Below are 19,955 nucleotides of genomic sequence, written 5' to 3'. Positions count from 1 at the left end.
AGTTTTATCCATGTGTATTCCCAGCACAGTGCTACTGTCAGCTCGTAGATGATTTTCCTCCTCGCGCAGCCGAATACACCAGTTCTGGCACTGTGTTGCTGAGTACTATTCTAAAACTTGTGCTTGATTTTTTTTTTTTTTTTCAGTGTGATTTCCAACAGCATCCAGCTGTTAGTGCAGGACCTGGATGCAGCCTGTGACCCTGCCCTGACTGCCATGAGCAAGGTAGGGGACGGATTTATTTGGGGACGAGGCAGCCTTAAGATCCGTGGGGAGTTCTTGTTTGCTTTGATTGCTTCATTTCACTATTGACATCTCCTTTCACGCTGCCCTGAGACTTAGCCGTGTATTGATTTCTTCTTCTTAGAGCAGCAGTTGCTGTATTTATAAATGCATCTTTCACTCCCAAACCTCTGATTATTTGGATTTGAGCTTTCAGTCTTTTGCAGCACATTGAAACACACAGACAATTAAATACTTTCTGTAAGTACATAAGGCTTTCTCTTTCCACTCCTAATGCCAGTGAGAGCCTTTCAAATTGGAAAAACTCTTGTTGGCGTGAAATTTCAAATACCCCTTCTCATTTGCTCTCCCTCTTTGTGTTTTTTGACGAGGAGTTTCACTTGCCTGCCTGTTTGTTTGGAGGTACTCAAAGGGTGATATGGCACTGAGGTTGAGCCCTGCTGCCTCTGCGATCCTCTCAAGGACATATGGAGCCGTTCCTAGAGAGGCCCATACGATTAGTGCTTAAGGATTTTGTTGCAGTTACGCTGCTGGCTTTTATACGTTTGAAATGCAGAGCTGTGTTTTCTTGCCAAAGGATTGTGAAAACCCAGACTGCTTTAGACAGAGGTGAAGACAACAAAAGTGGATTGAACTATTTTTTTAATTAGAAATATTAAACATAGAGCTCCATTTTTGTAGGATCAACACACTGTCTCGCTGCCATGAATTTTAATAGCTTTCTGCTTTATGATGTATTCCAGCTGTAACTAGCCCCGCCACCCCCAGCTAATATTTGAAGTGGAATGCAGCTGGTAATAGAGCTTGTACATGTTCCAAATGAAACGAGGTTTTTTTTTTTGCCCAGTAAAATAACACTGGTAGGAAGGGCTCGGCACTTCAGGTGTTGTGTGTGTGCTGTGTCAGTTCTTCAGATCCCTGAACCTACGCAGCGCAGTAGTGTTTGAATCACTTAGCTCTGACTGTTTATACCCAAGTAAACCACAACCTTGAGAAAGCAGCAGCTGGTAGGCCATTTATTTTTGTCTTTGGAACACTGGGAAAATGCAGCACATGTGATGGGACTGATGATATATAAACAAGTTAAGTGTTATGAAATTAGCTAAATAAATACTTGTCACTTGTGCAGGCATTCCACTATGTGCATCAGACAGAGTCGTTTTTATGTGATTTTTACTAGACCTGGGTTTGGTGCATGAGGTTTTTCCTTCACCCTCCTCCTCCCTTTCCTTCAGGGCTGGGTTATTCTAACAGTTGAATAAGAAATGCATATAATTATTTAAATGCAGAGTTAGTATTTGGAATTGTAACAATTCAGTCTATATTAAAGGAATAAAGACCGTGTGGCTGATCCATTCCGTTTTCCTGTACTGGGAAGGCATGTCTGTCTCCAGACCCCCACTCCATTAGGGCTCTTCCTTTGTTTAACTGCTTTTCATTTACTTCACTCTGGTGTCCTCCAAGATTGAACATTCTCAGTCCTTTGTTGGACTCTGGCTTTTTTTAGTTTTTTTCATTGCAATAATGTTCGGTAACTATAGAGATAAATTAAGAAATACTTAAACCTCTAAATCCACTTTGGCTGCAGGCCACTTTGAGAGATTTAACACAAAAAACCACCGTCGTGGATATTGCTTTCAGATGGGAATGGTGCTAAGTTTCCCTGATTATTTATCTTGTGTGTTCTGGAAGAAATGGTAAATGATGAGAAGGGCCCACATTACCGAATTTGTGGGTGATAATCTTTATTCAAAGTGTAGAGCAGGTGTAGAATGATTAAACACGGCTGCTGGGATGTGGGGTGGGAGACGAATTTGCCCTAAACCCCTGTTATATTCTGGATAACAAAGTACCGGGAATGTGTTGTACTGATCTGGAGCAGGCGCTTAAATTGCCTGGTGTGCTTTATTTTTAATTGTTGGGATGAGGGTACTGCTAATCTGCGTGGGATATTTCTGCCCCAATTAAGTTTATGGATTGCACTGGATAAGGTTTGATTTACTTGCTGAATTAAGCATCGATTTCTGTGTTAAACTGGGCTTGTAAGTGGGGCTGGGGGACATTTTAGTGACTCATGTAGATCGCTTGCTGGGTTTTTATATTTTGCTAAAACCATTTGGCACAGCTGCAATTTCCTATTTCTTTACAACCGAGTGGACAACAGCAAGTGCTCAAACACGGAGCTCTAATAATCTCTCCAGTACATACAAGGCAAGCCCCAAGAGCAGAGCAATCAGAGCTGCCAGTTGCTAATTAAAAGTCGGCTTGAGCGCGTTTTAGCCGTCACACAAGGTGCTGCGTGCAACTGTGCAAACCAAAACTCGTGTCAGAAAACAACGGAGGCGGTTTCAAAAGCAGCAAGATCTGCTGCCGGCAGCCCCCACTGCCTTTCCTCTCCCCCCACCTCTTCCTGCACGAGCAGCACAAGGTCAAGGGAGAAGGTGCCGGCCAGGCAGTTACGGATGCTCCCCGTGCCCAGGCTGGAGCCGGTAAGGATCCGCCGGCAGCGGGATGCTGCTGAGCACGGGGAGACTCGGAGGTTGGTTCGTCGTGCATTAAATCACGAAGCCAGCCCTTCTGCTAGAGACCCACAGCAGTGCTGGCCGTGGAGCAGGGACCTGGCTGTCCCTGGTTCCTGCCACCCCACTCCCGGCTCTGTTGGGGACACAGGGACAGATGGGAACATGAGGACTCACAACCAGGCAGACCCAGGACCACCCTGGAGCCTCTGCTGTGCCCAGAAGGTTGTGCATCTCTCTTTACATACCAACCCACCCCAGTTTTGCTCAAGGTTTCTCTCTTTTCTCCTTTTTAAGAAAGCGCCCTAAAATCTTCAGGGTCCTGTGTTTTTTGTTGTAAAAATTAGCTCTGAAGGTAGCAGCAGGTCTTCAAACCCAGGTGCTGCCCTTACCGCTGGCTGCCTTGTCCCTGCGGCGGGCAGGTGCCTTTCGGCCGCTGCCGGGACGCCCATGCGCCGGGCTTCTCCCTTTGGCCGGCGAGCGCGAGGCCTCACTGCCTCTGTTCTTTGGGCTCCTTTTCAGCTTGTGTATGTAAACTATGTGGACATCCCAAGAAAAACATAGGACGAGGGAAAAAGAGGAATAAATTCAAAATGACAGGAACAAAGCTTTACCAGAAGAATTGGGCTCATATTTCTTTTGATGACTTTTCAGTATGTGTACCATGTCTTTCATTGCAGCTACTGGGGATTTTTTTTGGGTGAAACACACCCCCCCACACACACAAAGGGCTATTTTTACTGTTCATGCTTTAAAGGTTTGGTTGTAAAGTATTGCTTTTGGAATGAAGACCAACAAAATGAAAATGCTACTGTTTTATTGTTGTTGCAATAATTCAACTCGTCAGTCCCTTCTCACTTTCTGGCGGTTCCTGCGGTATGGGGATGGTCTGGTTGTTGAGGATGACTGTCTGTCGAGAAGGGCCAGCGCTGGAAATGTGCAAATCCACGAGGGAGATGGGCACAAAGTGTTTTCTTCAGCTATGACAAGTACCCTGAGGAGTAGAAAAGCAGCTGTCTCTTGAGCAGTCTTCCAAATGAAAGTAAGATGGAATGAAACCTGTAGAGCAGGTGATGGGAGAGATGTAGAATCATAGAATGGTTTGGGTTGGAGTGCACCTTAAAGATCATCCAGTTCCACCCCGTGCCATGGGCAGGGACACCTCCCACGAACCCAGGTTGCTCAGAGTCCCATCCAGCCTGGCCTTGAACCCCTCCAGGGATGGGGCATCCACAGCTTCTCTGGGCAGCCTGGGCCACTGCCTCACCACCCTGACATGTCCCTTCCAGGTGACGTGAGATGAGCAGGTTGGGGTTTTCTTTGGTTGGTTTAAATAAAGACGGCTTTGGTAGGACACATGTAGACTCTCTCTGACACTGTGGTTTTGCAAAGAATTTGGCTTCTCTTGCCCATTACGTCACTTAGGCTGCATGTTGTTTGGATGGAGTTGAGTCAGCTGGGTTGCAGTGGACAAAGTAGCTGTAATTAAATTCAAACCTGGAATAAAAAACTTGACATGCAAAATCCAGAACTGGAGAAAACAAGTCGGAGGACCAACACCCCCACAAAAGAAAAAGCTCATCTTCTGTGTGTGCCCAGTTTCCCATCCTGATTTCATCTCTGTTTTCCTCCCGTTTCATCTCCAGCATGAGGAGCAGCATCTCCAAACGGTTGGTTGGAGCACATTGCAGGGTGCGTGGTCTCTGAACAGTGGCAGAGCTAAGAGCACTTTTTGGGTGCTCATGTTCCAGATTCTTGGCCAGGCCTTAACCAATTGCCTCTTTTTTTTTTTTTTTTTTTTTTCTTCCACAACTCACACTGTGTGCTCCCTGTGTACTGCAACTAAGGCTTAGAGATAGTCAAGGGAGTTGCACATCTGGCTCGTGGGGGCTGTTCTGTTGCATTTCTGCTGATGGCAAATGAAAACAAAATGGGAGGTTGAGTAACTTGTCTTGTTTTGTATTTTTTAACATGTGTTTGGGATGAGCTGAAGTTGGCATCCTCGCGTGTACGCCAGAAGTGTTTTCACTGTGAGCTGCGCTAGTGTAGAGTACTTTGGACTTTAAGACTATTTCTACCTCTTCCATCTATCTGTCATCGGTCTCACCAATATTAAAGTCTTGGCTGCCATACAGGAATCCAGACTTTGCAAGCTTGCAGATATTTTCTCAAATGCCTGTAATCAGGATTTATATGGGCACTTCATCCCAGCAGACTGGAAACTGTTAAATCTGAAGGCAGCCTGGCGTGCTCCAAAAGCCTTTTCAATCGTTGTGGTCCCTGTTTGTGGTGGTTACCGGTCACAATCGCTCTCTGCTTTGGGGCAAAAAGGGCCATTCTGGGTTTTCCTTGTCCCTTGTGGAAGGGTTTTGCTCAGTCTGTACAGTGACAAAGAATGTGACCTTGGTGGGGAATTGCAAAGGCAGTCTCTTGATGATTCCTCTGAGATCTTTTGGCAGGAAGTTTGTACGGTTTTCCTTACCTATTGCTTGAATCTTAATGAATTAAACAGCCTCTTTGTTTTTTCCCTTTTGTGCAGATGCAGTGGCAGAATGTGGAACACGTTGGTGACCAGAGTCCTTATGTCACCTCGGTGATTCTCCACATTAAACAGAACGTCCCCATCATCCGTGACAATCTGGCCTCCACGAGAAAGTACTTCACTCAGTTCTGTATAAAGTTTGCAAAGTAAGTTACCAACGTGGCACGGAGTTTCTGGGGTCTCTGGTTGTCACTGGTCTGTACACGATGCTCTGTTTGCCCTCAGTGTGCAGCCTTGGCGCCGCTCGGTGTCTGGGTGAAGACCCTGTCCGTCCAGGGAGAGCACGGAGGGAGGTGGGGTGGGGCAGCAAGCACCAGCATCTGCTGGCAAAGCTGAGAGATACTTCTATTTCTTTTCCTGCTGAGGCAGATTTTCTCAGATATTTGTATTGATTAGTTCCTTTTCGCATGCCTAAACCATCCCATAAAATATTGTGATGATGTCCATTGTTTGCCAAGTACAGAGGGGTGTGGGTTTGACATCTTTAAAAGGTTTTGAACGTCTGAATGCAGACACAGCTCTTGCTGTAGGACCTTGCAGTGGTAAGAGGCTGCGGTGGTTCCAGGTACAGATAAATCTGGAGCATCATTTGCCTCAAAATAACTTTTGTAATAGCTGTAAGCAGTGTAAGGAGGGCGTGCGTGATGAGTGTGTTCTGCCTTCACAGCTGCTTTTCTGTGCAAAAACAGGTTCAGTAAGAAGGGGAAATATACATTCAGATTTTGGGGGATATTACGAGCGTCTTCCTGGCAAGTCACTTAAAGTCGGGGAGCATGAAAGACCTGGAAGATGAGACAGAAATTCCCCTTGTCTCTAGGTTCAGGGTTGAGGGTGAGCTCTCCAGCATCTCTTGGCTATCCAAGCTTTGAAGCTATGTGTCTGAAACAAAAATTCAGTTCTTGGGGAAGATATTTTGAACTCTTCCCTGCTTGCCTGTGGCCAGCTGAGCTTTGGATGTCAATGCCCCAAGAAAAACCCTCGGGAGGACTCTGCCAATTGTAGCTGCTGCTTTTGGGGTTGCATGTGACTGTGCTGGTACACTCGGGAGCGGTACCGTCCGTATCATGTGTCACTCTAAAATACCTTAACGTTTCATTCATCTGTAATAAGCTAATCATCCTAAAATAAACTGTATGGCCTGGCAGTTACTGCGTGGGGCTGTGACTGGAGCTTCAGCTCCTGCTCCAGCAGGGAAGGATGCAGCGGGCTCTCCTGAGAACCGTTCGCTTTCGCAGCGGGGAGGCTGGCCTGGGAGTTGTGTTCCCCCTTTCTGTCTCAGGGTACTCACTCGTTTGCATTAAGGAGCACTTACTGATAAATCATATTGTGACGTTGCCCATAATCACTGTTTGAAATGCTGTCTCAGGGAAAATTTATGGCACTTAAGCCTTCTATGTGGTTACGCTTGAATTTTATATCGCTAACATGGTGATAAATTTAAAAAAAGCCATTTACTCAGCTGTTCACAGCACACTCTTAATACCTCAGCTTAGTTGCCTCCCTTTTAACTTTATTGCTAAGCGCATACCAAATAAACTCCGGATAAAATACCCAGCTCTCAACATTTGAGAAAAGTTCACATCGAAGCCGAGTGCCTTCATCGCAGTGTGTTCCACAGAAGAGCACAGAAACCTGCAAACACACCCCTCCTGTAGCTTCCAAACCTGTGTAATACAACTACAGCTCTGACCTACAGCACAGGAAAATGAAGACACAGTCCTGAATTCCCTGGATCAGGTGTGGAAGTGAAAATTTGGTTCCTGAAGATGTTTTTTGCTGGATCCTATTTAGAGTCTTCTGTACCACTGGGTTTTAAGGAGAACTGGCCCGTGGTAGGGGTGCACTGACCGGTTTAAAACGCTTACGGCATTTTAATGCGTGCAAACATTTGTATTTTTGGAGCTCTGAATTCTTACAGAATACGCTGGCCTGCCCAGTATAAATACGTGGCTTTTTGTGTGCTCCACAACGCTGAAAATCCTTTTACCAGGCATTGTGCGTCTCCGTCCGTTAATGCCTGTATCTGTTTGAACTGCCAGCCCCTTCTCCGCTCTAATGGGTTGTGGAAAGCGCCAGTGTTGAGTTACAGGACCACAGGGGAGAAGGCAGCTAAAGCCACTAAATTTAAAACTGAGGGATTGGAGCCAAGTCTGGAAGAAGAAAAATTGCCATCAGAAATTGCATCAATCCTCTAACCTAATTTGTCATTTCTGCTTTGTTTTGACCAATGTGCAACCCTCACTCCCTTGAAACAGCGAGAAGCAGCTGCTTTCCGGGAGGCACAAGCAGGCGGGGTGAGGGGCTCTGTTCTCGCTGCACCTCGGTCCTCTCAGCCTTTGAAATCAAAAACCCGAGCGGTGAAGCTGTGGCTGCTACGCCGGGATGTGTTTGGGAAGTCTGTGACCTGACCTCAATGAGGAAGAGATTAGAACCGAGAGACAGGAAAAACAAACAGCTCTGCCCCTCGCCAGAAAAGCGCCTTGTCCATCAGCAGCAGCCGGGCGCGGTGGGTGACGGCAGCAGGCGTGCGCCCCGCTGCTCTGGCCTTTGCATCGGGCTTTCAGTGAGAGGGGTAAGTGGAAGAAGGTCGTGATGAGGAGGCTCCTGGAGGTTTCGAAGCCTGGGCAAGCCTGCAAGGGCCGGTCACCGCCCTGGAGGGTGGTGTAAAGCAAAACCCTTCTCAGCTGCAGTGAGTCAGTGACACCGGGATGCTCTGAATGATGTCTCCTGTCGGACAGACGGACAGTGGTTGCGTCTCTGCCTTGCTTAGCAGGGCCCTGGGTGTGATGCATCGGCGGCGCAGGGGATTGGGAAAACACAGGCTCTGGCAGAGCCGCTCCCGTTGGACGGGAGCCTCTCCGATACTGTGGTTTCTGTGCTTGAGGTTCCTAATCTGTCTTGCACTGCTTTATTATTACACTGGGGACTTGTCTGCTTCTATGGAGGTTTTGCTGGATTCAGTTTTATAGTTGAGACTGTAAATGAATTCTGGCATCCAGTCTAGCTCTGTGGATGTGCGGGGAGTAGAGACATTCAGAGTACAAAACCGCGTGCAGAGCATTACCGTTGAACACGCACGTATTATTCGCATCAGGATTGCCTGCTGCATGCTCAGAGAGCCAAGCATCGAGTCCAGCCTAGGCAAGAGACTCAAGTGAATTTTTCAGTTAAGTGCAACAGCTCTTGATGGTCTCTGCTTGTCGAAAAAACCAAAACAAAACAAAAAACAAAAAAACAAAAAAACAAACAAAAAAAAGGAAATACCAGAGCAGCCCTTGGATCTTACGGTTTGTCTTGTCTGTGCTGCTGGAGCTGAGAAGCTGTTTCCAATAAGGCAGCGTGAAATAACAGGCATGTGGGGATGGAAGGTCGCTTTACCCCTCTGCATTGATGGTGGGTGGCCATCCTAAGGGGCCTGGGAATTGTTCCATGCAAGACAGAATGCTGTCTATGGGAGAGCATGTGGTTGTATAGAAAAGAAGATTAAAAAAAAGAGGGGAGGGGGTCCTTTGGCTGCCGGTCTGCCACCCTGCAGAAGGAAAGGCTTGCCCTGTTTCTCATACACAACATGAGCGTTAGCTCCACGCCTGACCTTACACAGAGAGGGAGACTAGGACCTACGTGCAAGATCAGAGGTACAATTAAATCTCTTGTGCTCTTGCGCTGGTAGCAAGCTGCTGCATCCAGAGCAGATTGATCATTTTATGGGATCACCTAAGCCCCAGCTTGCTTGGTGATCTCTAATTGCCCTCTTGGAATTAGTTATACACCTGAAAAATGGACCTGTAAAGCAGCTCAGTTACATCTCTGCTCTAATGCTTTCGTGCAAGAGGAGACAGGGTTTGTTTTCCTCCTCTTATTTATATTTTGTTGCCGAGGTTGTTTCTTTGGTGGCCTAATCCAAAGCTGTGTGGGGCAGCCCAGTAGCTGGCTCTCAATAGTAGTTTGAAATTGTTCTCCAGGAAAAGGCGATTCACTGAGAGAGGTCGTGGCTGTGTCCAAGAGAAGGGGAAGGGAAGGAGCCTTCGCTTGGAAGGGCTCTTCCTTGAACCATTTCTTTCGATTTACTCAGCAGCTTGGCATGCTCTGTGCCTGAGTTACGTTTTTGTCATTCTCCATGAGAAAGGGCAAAAAATAAATGTCCTGGCTTGGAAAACAGGTGGCAGGACAAACAAGATGCTGTCCATGCTCCTTGCTTCATGGGAAGGAAACAAATAGCTTGACAGATGCAAGGGAAGAACCACGCTGAACTTAGATCATCACCATAAACAGCACCTCATTCAAAAGGACAGAAAACAAACCCACTTATGTGAACTTAGGACAGAGCCGTTACAGTCTTAAGACCTGCCACCAGGTCATGGACAAGGTCCTGGAAACGTGAGCCTTGTAGGCATTCAGCCAAGGAAGGCCGTGTGAAAGCAGCAGAGTACGTTACAAAACAAGGCGGTAAAAGCAAGACAAGAGTTGCTCCCGCCGACCCCTCTCCTTGCCTTCAGCTCCCGAATTTTCCTGGTGCTGCACCTTGGGAGAGTAGATGGGGCAGGAGCTTGTCTTGCAGGTGCTCAGCCCATGCTTCTGCTAGAAGGGAGTGTCTGCCTCTCCACCGAAGAATACAACTACTGCAAAGTCTAAAATCAAGAAGCAAAAAGCTAAAACCAAAGCTGATGCTCTGGAGTACGTTGTCTAAGGTGACGAACATTGGGCTTCCATCCTTGCCAGATTCTCCCCGCTTGAGCATGTGTGCCTGAGTCATTTTTCTGAGTCTGAAGCCCATGTTAGTAAAATAGGGTAATGGTGTTTTCCTTTTCACAAAACTTTTTCTTGTCTTGATTGTGTTGGCTAGAAGCTTTCTGGAAGAGTGCCTTTCTGTGTGAATGTCCAGGGCGCAGCAGACCTCCAGCCTTGGCTGGACCTCAAGTTCAGTGTGTAATAGGCATGTTATGGAATTACTAGTATGCAGTAAAATGTAGGTTCTGGATACAGTCAAGATACTTCCACTCCGTGAACAGCTATACTAATCCTGGCGTGTTGCTGGTTTGTTTGCTTGTTCTTGACTTTGTGCTGTGACACTTCATATATAGTTTATAGCAATTTATTTACATTGAGTATATGTGCAAATTCTCAATTAACTTAGAGATCAGGATGGATTAAAGCAAAAGAATTGCACCTAGGATTGGTTGGTTTGTTATTTGTATACTTAATGTGTCTGGAGTCAGGTTGAGAACCCGGCGCTTACAGTGTCTTTGTGGAAAGCTGTCCTGGTGTGGTTTTTGCTTTGTTATCACAGGAGACCGTCACTCCAGATACTCACGTGTAATTGTGTCATTTTCTTTCTCTTCTCCGCAGCTCCTTCATTCCCAAGTTCATTAACCATATCTTCAAGTGCAAACCTATCAGCATGGTGGGCGCAGAACAGGTAAGAAAAAGTATTTGCATTGGCTGTCATATTTTATGATTTTTGCGTTGAAGAAGTCAAGGCGGGTTTTGCTAAGAAGGGGCAGAGAGCTGAGTTACGTGTCTGAGCTCTGGTACAGCTGGGGCGACAGGGATACGCTCTGGTCCAGGGCAGAGTGGAAGCAGGTTTATCGTGGTCCTGCCGCAGCTGAACCTGTCCTGGGAGAGGGGTCCTCAGCACCTTCCCAAGCAGGGGAGCTCCCACTTTGACAGTCAAAGTGACAGCACAGGAACAACCACCTCTTACGCCCCCGTCTAAGGTGTCACGATGAGATTGTCTTCAGTGTGCTCACTCAAAGGAAAACAAAGTTGCTCTTGGCAGAAACTATTGCAAGAGGCTCCCGTGTCCTCCTCCTCAGGACTTGTTTCTCTGTCCCATCCTTTCATAAAGCAGGTCATCACTCACTCTCCTCTGTTGCTACTCTGCCTTCTCCCAGGGTTAAACTCAAGCCTGTTGCTTCTCTGCTCAGAAGAGCAGGGGCACAGTCAATCCATAGCTGACAGCAGGAAAACTTTACCAAAAAAACCCAACCCAAAAACCCCAGGTGTCCAGGCAGTTTCTCAGCCCAGGCAGTTTAAACACCAAGACTTTTTTTGTAAGCATTGAAGATGAAACACCCGCAGTACCTGGTCTCACACGACAGCATCTATGCCAAGAGCAGGTTGGTTCCCACACGTTCCCTGCATGGGCCGCTTCTGCGGCTCGGTAGCTGAGACCCAGGGAAGTGACGACCCAACATCTGGGGCTCAGGGCTCCCCAGCTTTCTCCCAGGAACCTGCCCTCCTGTCGCCCTTTGAGAGCTGTAGGTACCGTGAGACGGTGAGACACAGTGTCGGGGAGGGAGGGAGGGACGTTGAGTTACTGCCACTGGGACCCCACTCCTCTGCGAGGATGAGGTTTGGATGAGGCAGGCTTTCAGCTCTCCCCTGCACATACAGCTGCTCCCCTGGGGGCTGGTTTAAAAAAAGCAAAAAACAGCAGAATCATCCCTAACAGGACTGCCATGAATTTCTTGTCAGTGGCTTAAAAGCCGTGCCTGGTTTTTAGGCATCACAGATGGGTTCTGAGCAGCGTGTGTCTGCAAAATGAAACGGGAGCTTTACATCAAAACCTTCCTCTTTCTTAATGGAAAGCAAATGAGTGAAGCACAGTTCCTGCTCATCCTGTGTGATGAGCAATAACCTGAGAGTGATTAAATGAAGTCTTTTTTTAAATAAGCATCTAAAGTGATTAACGGGTTGCCAGTGGTGGGCTTGTGCCTAATGCTAAAAGGTTTTGGTATTGCTGTATTGGAAAGAGAGGCCCAATTTGGTTCTTCAAAGCAGACTGGGAAGATTTCTATTAGCCTGATTCGCAGTGAATATATCTCATAATAAGTGGGACAGACCTTCCTGGGGTTAGATGTCCAGAGGTCTTCAGAAGCTGATCTCCTCTATCTCTGCAGCGTGTGGTCCTCTGTTGCCTCAGCATCTTTTGAACCCCCCCTGCTCACCCACCAGCATCTTTCCATGCTCGTTTCTCTCCCTTGGTGCAAAGGTTGCTGCAGAATGCACCTTCCTGGCCCTAAACACAGCTTTTCCTCCGGTTTGCTAATAATCGTGTTTGAAATGTGGACACTCGGGTGGTATTTACGGAGGTGTTCGGTGCAGGGAATGAGACCTGTGGAGTTGCACTTTCTGTATTTGTCTCTCTGACTTAATAACAGTTCTCCATCTTGGCAAGCTCTGGCAGTGAGGGAGCAATACTGGGGACCTGGAACAGATAACGGGGGAAAGGGGACGAGGGGACAGAGCCTGCGAGCGCTGGGTCTGTGGGAAAGGCTGCAGAGTGCACAGAACTCCTATTAGACACGAGAGAGTTTATGTGGGAAAGAGATAAATTGGTGAATTCCCCAACCGTGGTGAAATCTTCCATCTCTGGGATCCCTCGTGGACGCGCAGGAATCCAGCCATGACAGCCTGAGCTGACACCAGGCTCCGGCAGCCCTGGGGTGCACAGCACTGTTCATTCGTGCCGTGGTTTCCTGGCTTCCCAGGACGAGATCGGTGGCATCGGTTCATCTCCTGCAAACCACGAAGCAGGCAGCACACAGCAATGCTGCGCTGCCGCAGATAACAGGGTCCAGATTGGAACTGGCGTGACCCACTGCTCCCCCTCCTCAGCCCTTTGTATTTTGTGTTCCCACGTGTGCTGAAAGCTGCACCATAAATGTTCGTATTGTTTCGGTGACTGCTGGGGGGGTCTGCGGTGCCTGTAACGTCGTGCATCCAGAAGAACGAGCTTCCACCAGCTCCCGAGAGCCTTTTTGCAGGACAGGCACTGGCTGTGCCGGCAGCCCAGCGGGTTTCCACACTCGCTGCTGTGTAAATAAATTGCATTCCTCTTCGTCTAGTTTGATTTCAGATTTCTGTCCTTCAGCGGTCTTGTCTCACCTCTTCAGCCATACCTCGAGCAATCAGAAGAGTGCGGTGTTTGGGGTAATTTTACTCTGAGAAACCCTGAACCCATTTTGTCATCAGGCAGTGCTTGTCTGCCTTTGCTGAATTTGGCGGCTGCTTATTTAGCTGCTGATCTAGTGCAAACCAGCGTTCAGGCTCTGAGTTTCAGTGTGCTGCTGAGCGCAGGATATTGAGCTGTTCTCAGCGTGGCTGTGTTGTGTCGCAGTTCTCTTTTTTAAAGAAAAAAAAAATCAGCAAGTGGTTGAGAAATGCAGAAAACCTGACACAGTGGGTGGCTGGGTGCAGGAGGAAGCACAGCGTTAATTCATTCGACCTCAGTATGTGAACAATGATACAGCCCCAGGTAATGGAGATTTTCACTTTATACCATTGAGGGGAAGAGGACGGGAGATTCATGCCTTATGTGCCAGATGTTGAGCTGCCGTAAGTCATTTTGAGTCAGCAGAGCAGCGCTCTGTTAAAATCAGCGAACGGCGCTGGTCTGTAGCCGCGGGTGATCGTTCCTCCTTGAAGTGTCATTACACGGGTCAGTCCCTGCAGCCCCATTACCAGGGCTTTCTTCAGCGTGGGAAGCGTTCAACTTTTAAGGATGTTGGATTGTAGCAGCTGATGGAGGTCAGTAAAAGGGACCTGACTAACAGGGTGTGTGATTAACTATTGCAGCTGCTGCTGGACACTCACTCTCTGAAGATGGTTCTCCTGGATCTGCCCTCCATCGGGTCGCAAGTGGTGAGGAAGGCTCCTGCCAGCTACACAAAGATAGTGGTGAAAGGCATGACTCGGGCTGAAATGATCCTGAAGGTAACTCAAGACTTTTGATAACCTGCCAGCCAGACTGCTGGACTGGGAATCGGAGCGAGCGAATTCCAGGGGGCCCTTCCTGTGAACGCGGCAATCTGCAATTGCACATGAACGTATGCGAGCCTGTCCGGGTGTGCTGCCAGCTGTTCTGCAGAACTGGCTTATTCACCTTGGTTTTGCCCCCAGACTCTTTTTAACATCACATTTCAGTTTTCATCCTCATTTTTCAAGGTAGCTGAGGGCTCAAGTTCTGCTTACGGGGAGAGCTGGGGCACCAGGTTCCCTCAGGAGCTTGTGGAAATCAGAGTGAGCATCCGTAAGAGTCTGCCGCGGGGCAAGCGCTGCGGTTCAAGTTACTCCAGGCCCTTGTGCAGACTCGGTCACGCAGGGGAGCCAAGCCCTGCTTGAGTCACCTGTTTACTGTCTAGTGTACCGGCCAGTGCAAACATGTCTGGGTTACTGTATTCACCAGCCTCCTTTTTCATTTTCCAGACCTGGTGCCTGGAAAATGACCCAAAAGCAGTGTGTTGTCTTCATAAAAAGTAACAAGCAAAGTGATCACCCCTTCCCCTCCGTCGCCTTACTGGTTTGAGCCATGGGAGCTGGGCAGTTGTACCCTCCTGGGCGACAGGATTGTCCCCTGCCCACCAACAACGCTGTGAAAATGTTCCTGTGAGGGAATGGGTGGGACCTGGGGTGAGGCAGGACAGGCAGCTGCCAGCCAGAGCCTCCTGTAGACCGCAGCCAGGGCTGGGAGGGAATGCGGAGCCCGAGCTCTCCGTGCTGCCTGCTGCTCGGGGTGGCTTTGCTCCCGTGCCCAAGGTAATGTCACGGCTGGGTTTGCATTCGGAATTCAGAAATTAGTTCTGCGATTCCATGCTTTTGGAGTAAGGTGACTGAGGTGTTAGTAGATACGTTAAAGCCAGTCTAAATTTTCTTACAAATTACCTGAAGGGAAAATACCCTGCTGCTACTGACAGGGGGTGGGGAAGGTTGGTGCCTGTCGCATACAGAAGTGGGTCTTTCCTGGGCGCTTATGCGTGAATCAGAAAAGTAATGGAATCAATTTGTCTACCCTTAGCATCAGGTCACACTCGGTGTCGGTGTAAGTAGTAATTAACCAGTGATATGGCGCTGCTACTGACAGGGGGTGGGGAAGGTTGGTGCCTGTCGCATACAGAAGTGGGTCTTTCCTGGGCGCTTATGCGTGAATCAGAAAAGTAATGGAATCAATTTGTCTACCCTTAGCATCAGGTGAGCCCACGTGAGGGCTCGGTGTCAGTGTAAGTAGTAATTAACCAGCGATATGGCGTGCAGTGCTCGGCAGAGCTGTTTTACTAGATCACGCCGGTGTAATCGGCGGGTGATGGGGCTGAGCGGTCGGCCGGGGCAGGTTTGTTAATCGCAGTGACCGAATAGCTCACCCTGAGCCCCCGTAACCCTCACAAGGTGTTTTGGCCTGATGTCAGCACCCACCTCTTGGGTTTGGGAGGGAAAAAAAGGCTCTTGGAAGTGCCTGCTCCTGCCGGAGCACCAGTATTTCTGCAGGAAGGTTTCCTTGCAGGAGCCCGGAGCTGACTGGTCCTCTGGCTGTTGCATTTTCCATGTGGGTTGTCTCTTTTTATCAGCGCTCAGACTCTCTCTGCTGTTTCCAAATTGTACATTAAATAGTCTTTTCCCCAAGAGCTATTGCGCCCTGTCAGCAGCTCTGGCCCGCTACACTCCTCCGCGGTGTTTTCAGGGCTCTCCTGCCTGGCACTGGGATGGTTCAGGAGCGGTGCCTCTGGTGCCTACGACACCACCACCACCCAGGAGCACGCCCGGGCTCACACCAGTGCAGCTGATTCAGTAGAAATATCACTGAGTGGATGCACCAACAAATTCACTCAGCAAAGCCCTACAAAGCGCAGATGCACACGGGGAAGAGGGCGTCAGGGTGCGCACGTCCCGCAGAGCTGTTTCCTTTCTCCTCTGGCCGCGCTGTCTGAAGTTCCAGCTTTTCATCTTGGCAGAAGATTTTTACAAGGGCTGTAAATTAGGGATATATAAGTGTATACATGGCTATGATGTTTCATTGGTCTGAAGTGCAGGGAAAGAAAGAAATGTCTCGGTGACAGAATACAGTGTGGGGTGAGCTGGGTCAGTGGAAACATATGGAAATGTTTTCAGAGACTGGGAAGAGTCTGGTCCTGCGCTGTTTCTGCCCTGTGTGCAGGCACACATTCACACACACACACGCGCTTCCCCAGAAAGATGGGGTTGCTGCCCAGCATTATCTAAAGATGTGTTCTCTGTGGAGCTCACTGCTTATGTAAGGAGAGTATAACAATGAGTAATCATCTTTCCAGCTTCAAGGCTGTTTTAATTTTTTTTCCTGACTTGACCGTTGCTGGGACCGAGGTTGTGAGCTGCAGGGCAGACGTCAGCGGAGGGTTCGCACACCGCATCCCAGCCTCTCCAGGGGAGCCGCACCCAAAGGACGGGGTGGCTTTGGGTGGCAGCGCTCACCCGTCAGCTTACATGTCAGAAGCAGGACTGCAGAGCAGACCCATGCTGTCCTGGGGATGGGGGGAGTGACTGTGGAGAGTTGTCAGAATTTCCTGCGACACACTGTAAGCCAAGTGAGGGTCTGGACTCCATCCAGGCTGCCTGGGGACTTTCTAAGTGTCCCCCCCGCACCAGCACTGCCTTTCTCTCCCAGGTGACTCCCCAGCTAGTCTTCCTTATACAACAAGATAAAATCCCGAGCTTTGCATATCCCAGTGCCTGCCAGCCCACAGGCGGACGGACAAAATCCTGCTGCTCTTTGAAAAGTGGTGTGCAGCCCCTGGGGTCCCAGTGCCGCTGACAGTGCAGGAGGAGACCCCGTGTTCCTCCCTGCTCCTCACTTGACTGCTCTTCACTCACCTTTACCTCTCAGTTACTAGCAGCATGTACATCCTTTCTTGTTCCTTAAACATTTTATTTTAGGAGAAGCCGGTCCTGCTGTCTCTTGTGTGCCTGAGTTGACTGAGCACTGGCTTTAACTCGCAGAATTTCTCTGATCTCTCTTTTTTCTTGTCTTGGCAGGTGGTTATGGCTCCACACGAGCCCCCAGTTGTGTTTGTCGACAATTACATCAAGCTCCTTGCTGACTGCAGCACCGACACTTTCCAGAAGATCCTAGACATGAAGGTTAGAACCACTCCCGCAGAATTTCTGCTTATCCACTAGCACTGCGTTGAGATTGTTGGTGACTTTTTTGAGAAGTATAGAGGGGCTTGGGAGTGGGGAAGGCACTCTAAGGCAAGTGTATCCTCTGTACTCTGAAAGTGTGTAGAGTTGCTGCTGAAGAGTAGCTTTTCAGTTCACTCGGCATGCGCAGAGCTGCTCTGGGTCCCAGGGCTGAGCTCAGTTGTCTCAGGATCATCAGCTATGTACAGCTCTTGGTGGGTGAACAGAAGGGTGAGGTTTGAGATGGACTCTCCTCCACTATTCTCAGCGTGCCCGCTCCCAGATCAGTGAAGTCTCACCAGCTTGCTTCTCTGTTCTTTGCTCTCGCAGGGCCTGAAGAGGAGCGAGCAGAGCAGCATGCTGGACCTCTTCCGCCAGCGCCTCCCAGCTCCCCCCTCCGGGGTGGAGAACGCCGGCTCCCTCTCGCTGAGCGCTCCTACGCCTGAGCAGGAGTCCTCACGGATACGGAAACTGGAGAAACTCATCAAAAAAAGACTCTAACTGAGCAGAAGGAAACTGTTGCTCAGGACTAGCTGCAGTGACTGGGAGCAAAGCTCATCAGACTTCTGATTTACAGGATGCTGCTGAAAAATCTCTGTCGCATCCCTCCCATGCCCTGTGATCTCGTAACTGTTGCGTAGCGCAGCGCTGCATCTCCACTCACACTAAGGGAGGATCTGACCAAGGTGTTTGCCCTTAAGACAGCTTATCAGGAATGAAATCTGGGACATGGCTGGGTCCAGGTGGTGGGGATAATAGAGGTATCTGGAAGTCAGCAGCTATAAAAACGGTTTAGGTGGGTTCAGAGAATCACTTGTGATTCACTTGGTGTCCCAGCCTTCAGCCTGGCTGAGCTCCTGCTGCAGCACGGAGGATTTTGCCTGAGAGTTTGGTGTTTGCTGCTCACTCCCTGTTGCAGAGCTGTTCCTCTGTTTCATTATTTATTGCAGGGGGTGGGTGTGGAACCAATCCCAAACCGTCACCACCACCAAAAAAACCCCAGCCCTTTAACAGCTGGGATCCAGGCATCTGCAGCTCCTCGGAATTAATGAGATGCCCAGGAGAGAACCCCAGAGCAGATTTCTCCCCTGCTCCCAGGAGAGGCGTGCATAAACCACCAGGAAAACAGCAAGGCAAATCCTTTTCAGAAGAGGAGCAAAGGGGTGAGTTAATGCCTTCTGCACCTTGGCAAACCTCCTGCCAACGAGCCAGCAGCCTCAGTCGCTGTTACAGCTTAAAGGCCAAACGAGACATCTGCGGAGCCCGGCTCCAGCTGCTTGTTATTGCTCTTGCATGTGCTGGACTCGCCCGCTGCCCCCGATGGGAGTTCCCGTACCGCATCTCGCCCTGTCTCCACAAAGAGCTGTTCATTGAGCAAGTGTCACACAACACCAGCCCCTCGTTCTCGAGCCAGCTGGTGTGTCCCCAGCAGGGCTGTGCCTCTTTGGCACTTTCGCTGCCCTGCAAGGAGAGACACTGGAAATGTTCACTTTAATGGGGAGCCTGGGGCTCTTCCCGGGATGAGATGCTTAAACCAGCCTCAGACTTTGAGGGCCTTCCTCTCCTCCTCCTCCTCTGAGCTTCAGCTTGTACCAGTGAAGAGAGGAGGAGAACCAGAGGTGAAATATTCCGGATAACTCAGCCACAAAGCTGGCATGGAGCAGGGCTGGTGTTGGTGCAGTTTCCTGTTGCTCTGGTTTTACAAATTTTCCCAAGTCCACTGTTGCTTCATTTATTTCCTCTCCTGATTTCACGTCAGGTGATAAAAGAAGGAGTGGTGGTTGAACGCACATTGGGATTATGTTCCCCAAGGACAGGTGATCTCAAGGTGCATGTGCAGGACGGTTCACTCGTTATCAATGCAGTAGCTGAGGAGGAGGGAACACGGGTTTGCAGAAATTTGTTATTCCCAGGGGAGATGAATAATTTATTTTAGATTAATTTTTCTTTGCTCTGTCTGCGGATGACTCTAACTGTGAATAGCTGAAGATGATGTTCAAGTTACTGTTGCGTGTCTTTCCCGAAGGCTTCCCCCATTTCATTCTCTGCATTTCATTCTGGAGATAAAACGAAATAAAAGAAAAAATTAATTCTTAGAATGCTACAGGTCTGGGTGTTTGGAGTTCACTTTTAAAGAGCAAGTTCACATTTTTCTACTTTTGGTATGAGGGATTTTCTCCCTGGCTCTTGGGTATTTATCAGATTTAGCACGTCTGTATGTATACAGTAGCTGTTTGGGGTTTACATCTCCAGGGAATAAAGGATTTTTTTTTTTCCTGTATAAAATGCCACTTTTTATGTTTTTTGGCCAAGGTGTAATTCTGGCTGTATGTTGGAGTGTGACACTAAAACGAATTAAATGGTTACTGATGTTCATCTGCTGGGTGTTTTCTGTACAACTGTCACGCAGCAAACCTCCAGGGCCAGGCCAGACCTCACCCAAAACGTGCTGTACCCAGGGCTCCGTGCTGGCTGTCTCCTTGTTCTCTCCTGCAGCTTCTCTCTTTTCTGGCTTTTCCACCTTCTGCCGCTCCAGCAAGCAGCTCTCCACAGGCAGCGTCTGCCTTTGCAGCAGCTCCGCACGCCGTGCGGGCGGTTCGGGAGAGCTGACCTTGCACCCCTAAATAATCAGATCATTTCTGGTGACTTTTAACTGCTGGAGAGATTTCTGAGAGATTCTTTTTTTTCCCTTTGAAATGAATTCAGAGGTAGCGCCTTTTTTT

At 48.8% G+C, this 19,955-nt stretch overlaps 1 protein-coding gene across 1 annotated transcript in view; it reads left to right on the top strand.

Annotated features, from left to right (window-relative positions):
- The window catches only part of VPS53 (vacuolar protein sorting 53 homolog (S. cerevisiae)), a gene marked incomplete at its 5' end in the record, with an annotated part of 60,635 nt that extends 42,778 nt beyond the window's left edge, over nt 1-17,857 (top strand). Inside the window, 6 exons of the mRNA XM_010086430.1 lie at nt 147-225; nt 5,302-5,450; nt 10,651-10,720; nt 13,882-14,019; nt 17,089-17,193; nt 17,563-17,857. Coding sequence (XP_010084732.1) covers nt 147-225; nt 5,302-5,450; nt 10,651-10,720; nt 13,882-14,019; nt 17,089-17,193; nt 17,563-17,733 — 712 coding nt within the window. The remainder of the gene's footprint in view (nt 1-146; nt 226-5,301; nt 5,451-10,650; nt 10,721-13,881; nt 14,020-17,088; nt 17,194-17,562) is intronic.
- Between the last annotated feature and the right edge of the window lie 2,098 nt (nt 17,858-19,955).

Source organism: Pterocles gutturalis, unplaced genomic scaffold (assembly GCF_000699245.1).
Source record: "Pterocles gutturalis isolate BGI_N339 unplaced genomic scaffold, ASM69924v1 scaffold5406, whole genome shotgun sequence".
NCBI lineage: Eukaryota > Metazoa > Chordata > Aves > Pterocliformes > Pteroclidae > Pterocles > Pterocles gutturalis.
The sequence above is the reverse complement of the archived record's forward strand: the minus strand, read 5'-3'. Positions and strand labels throughout refer to the sequence as shown.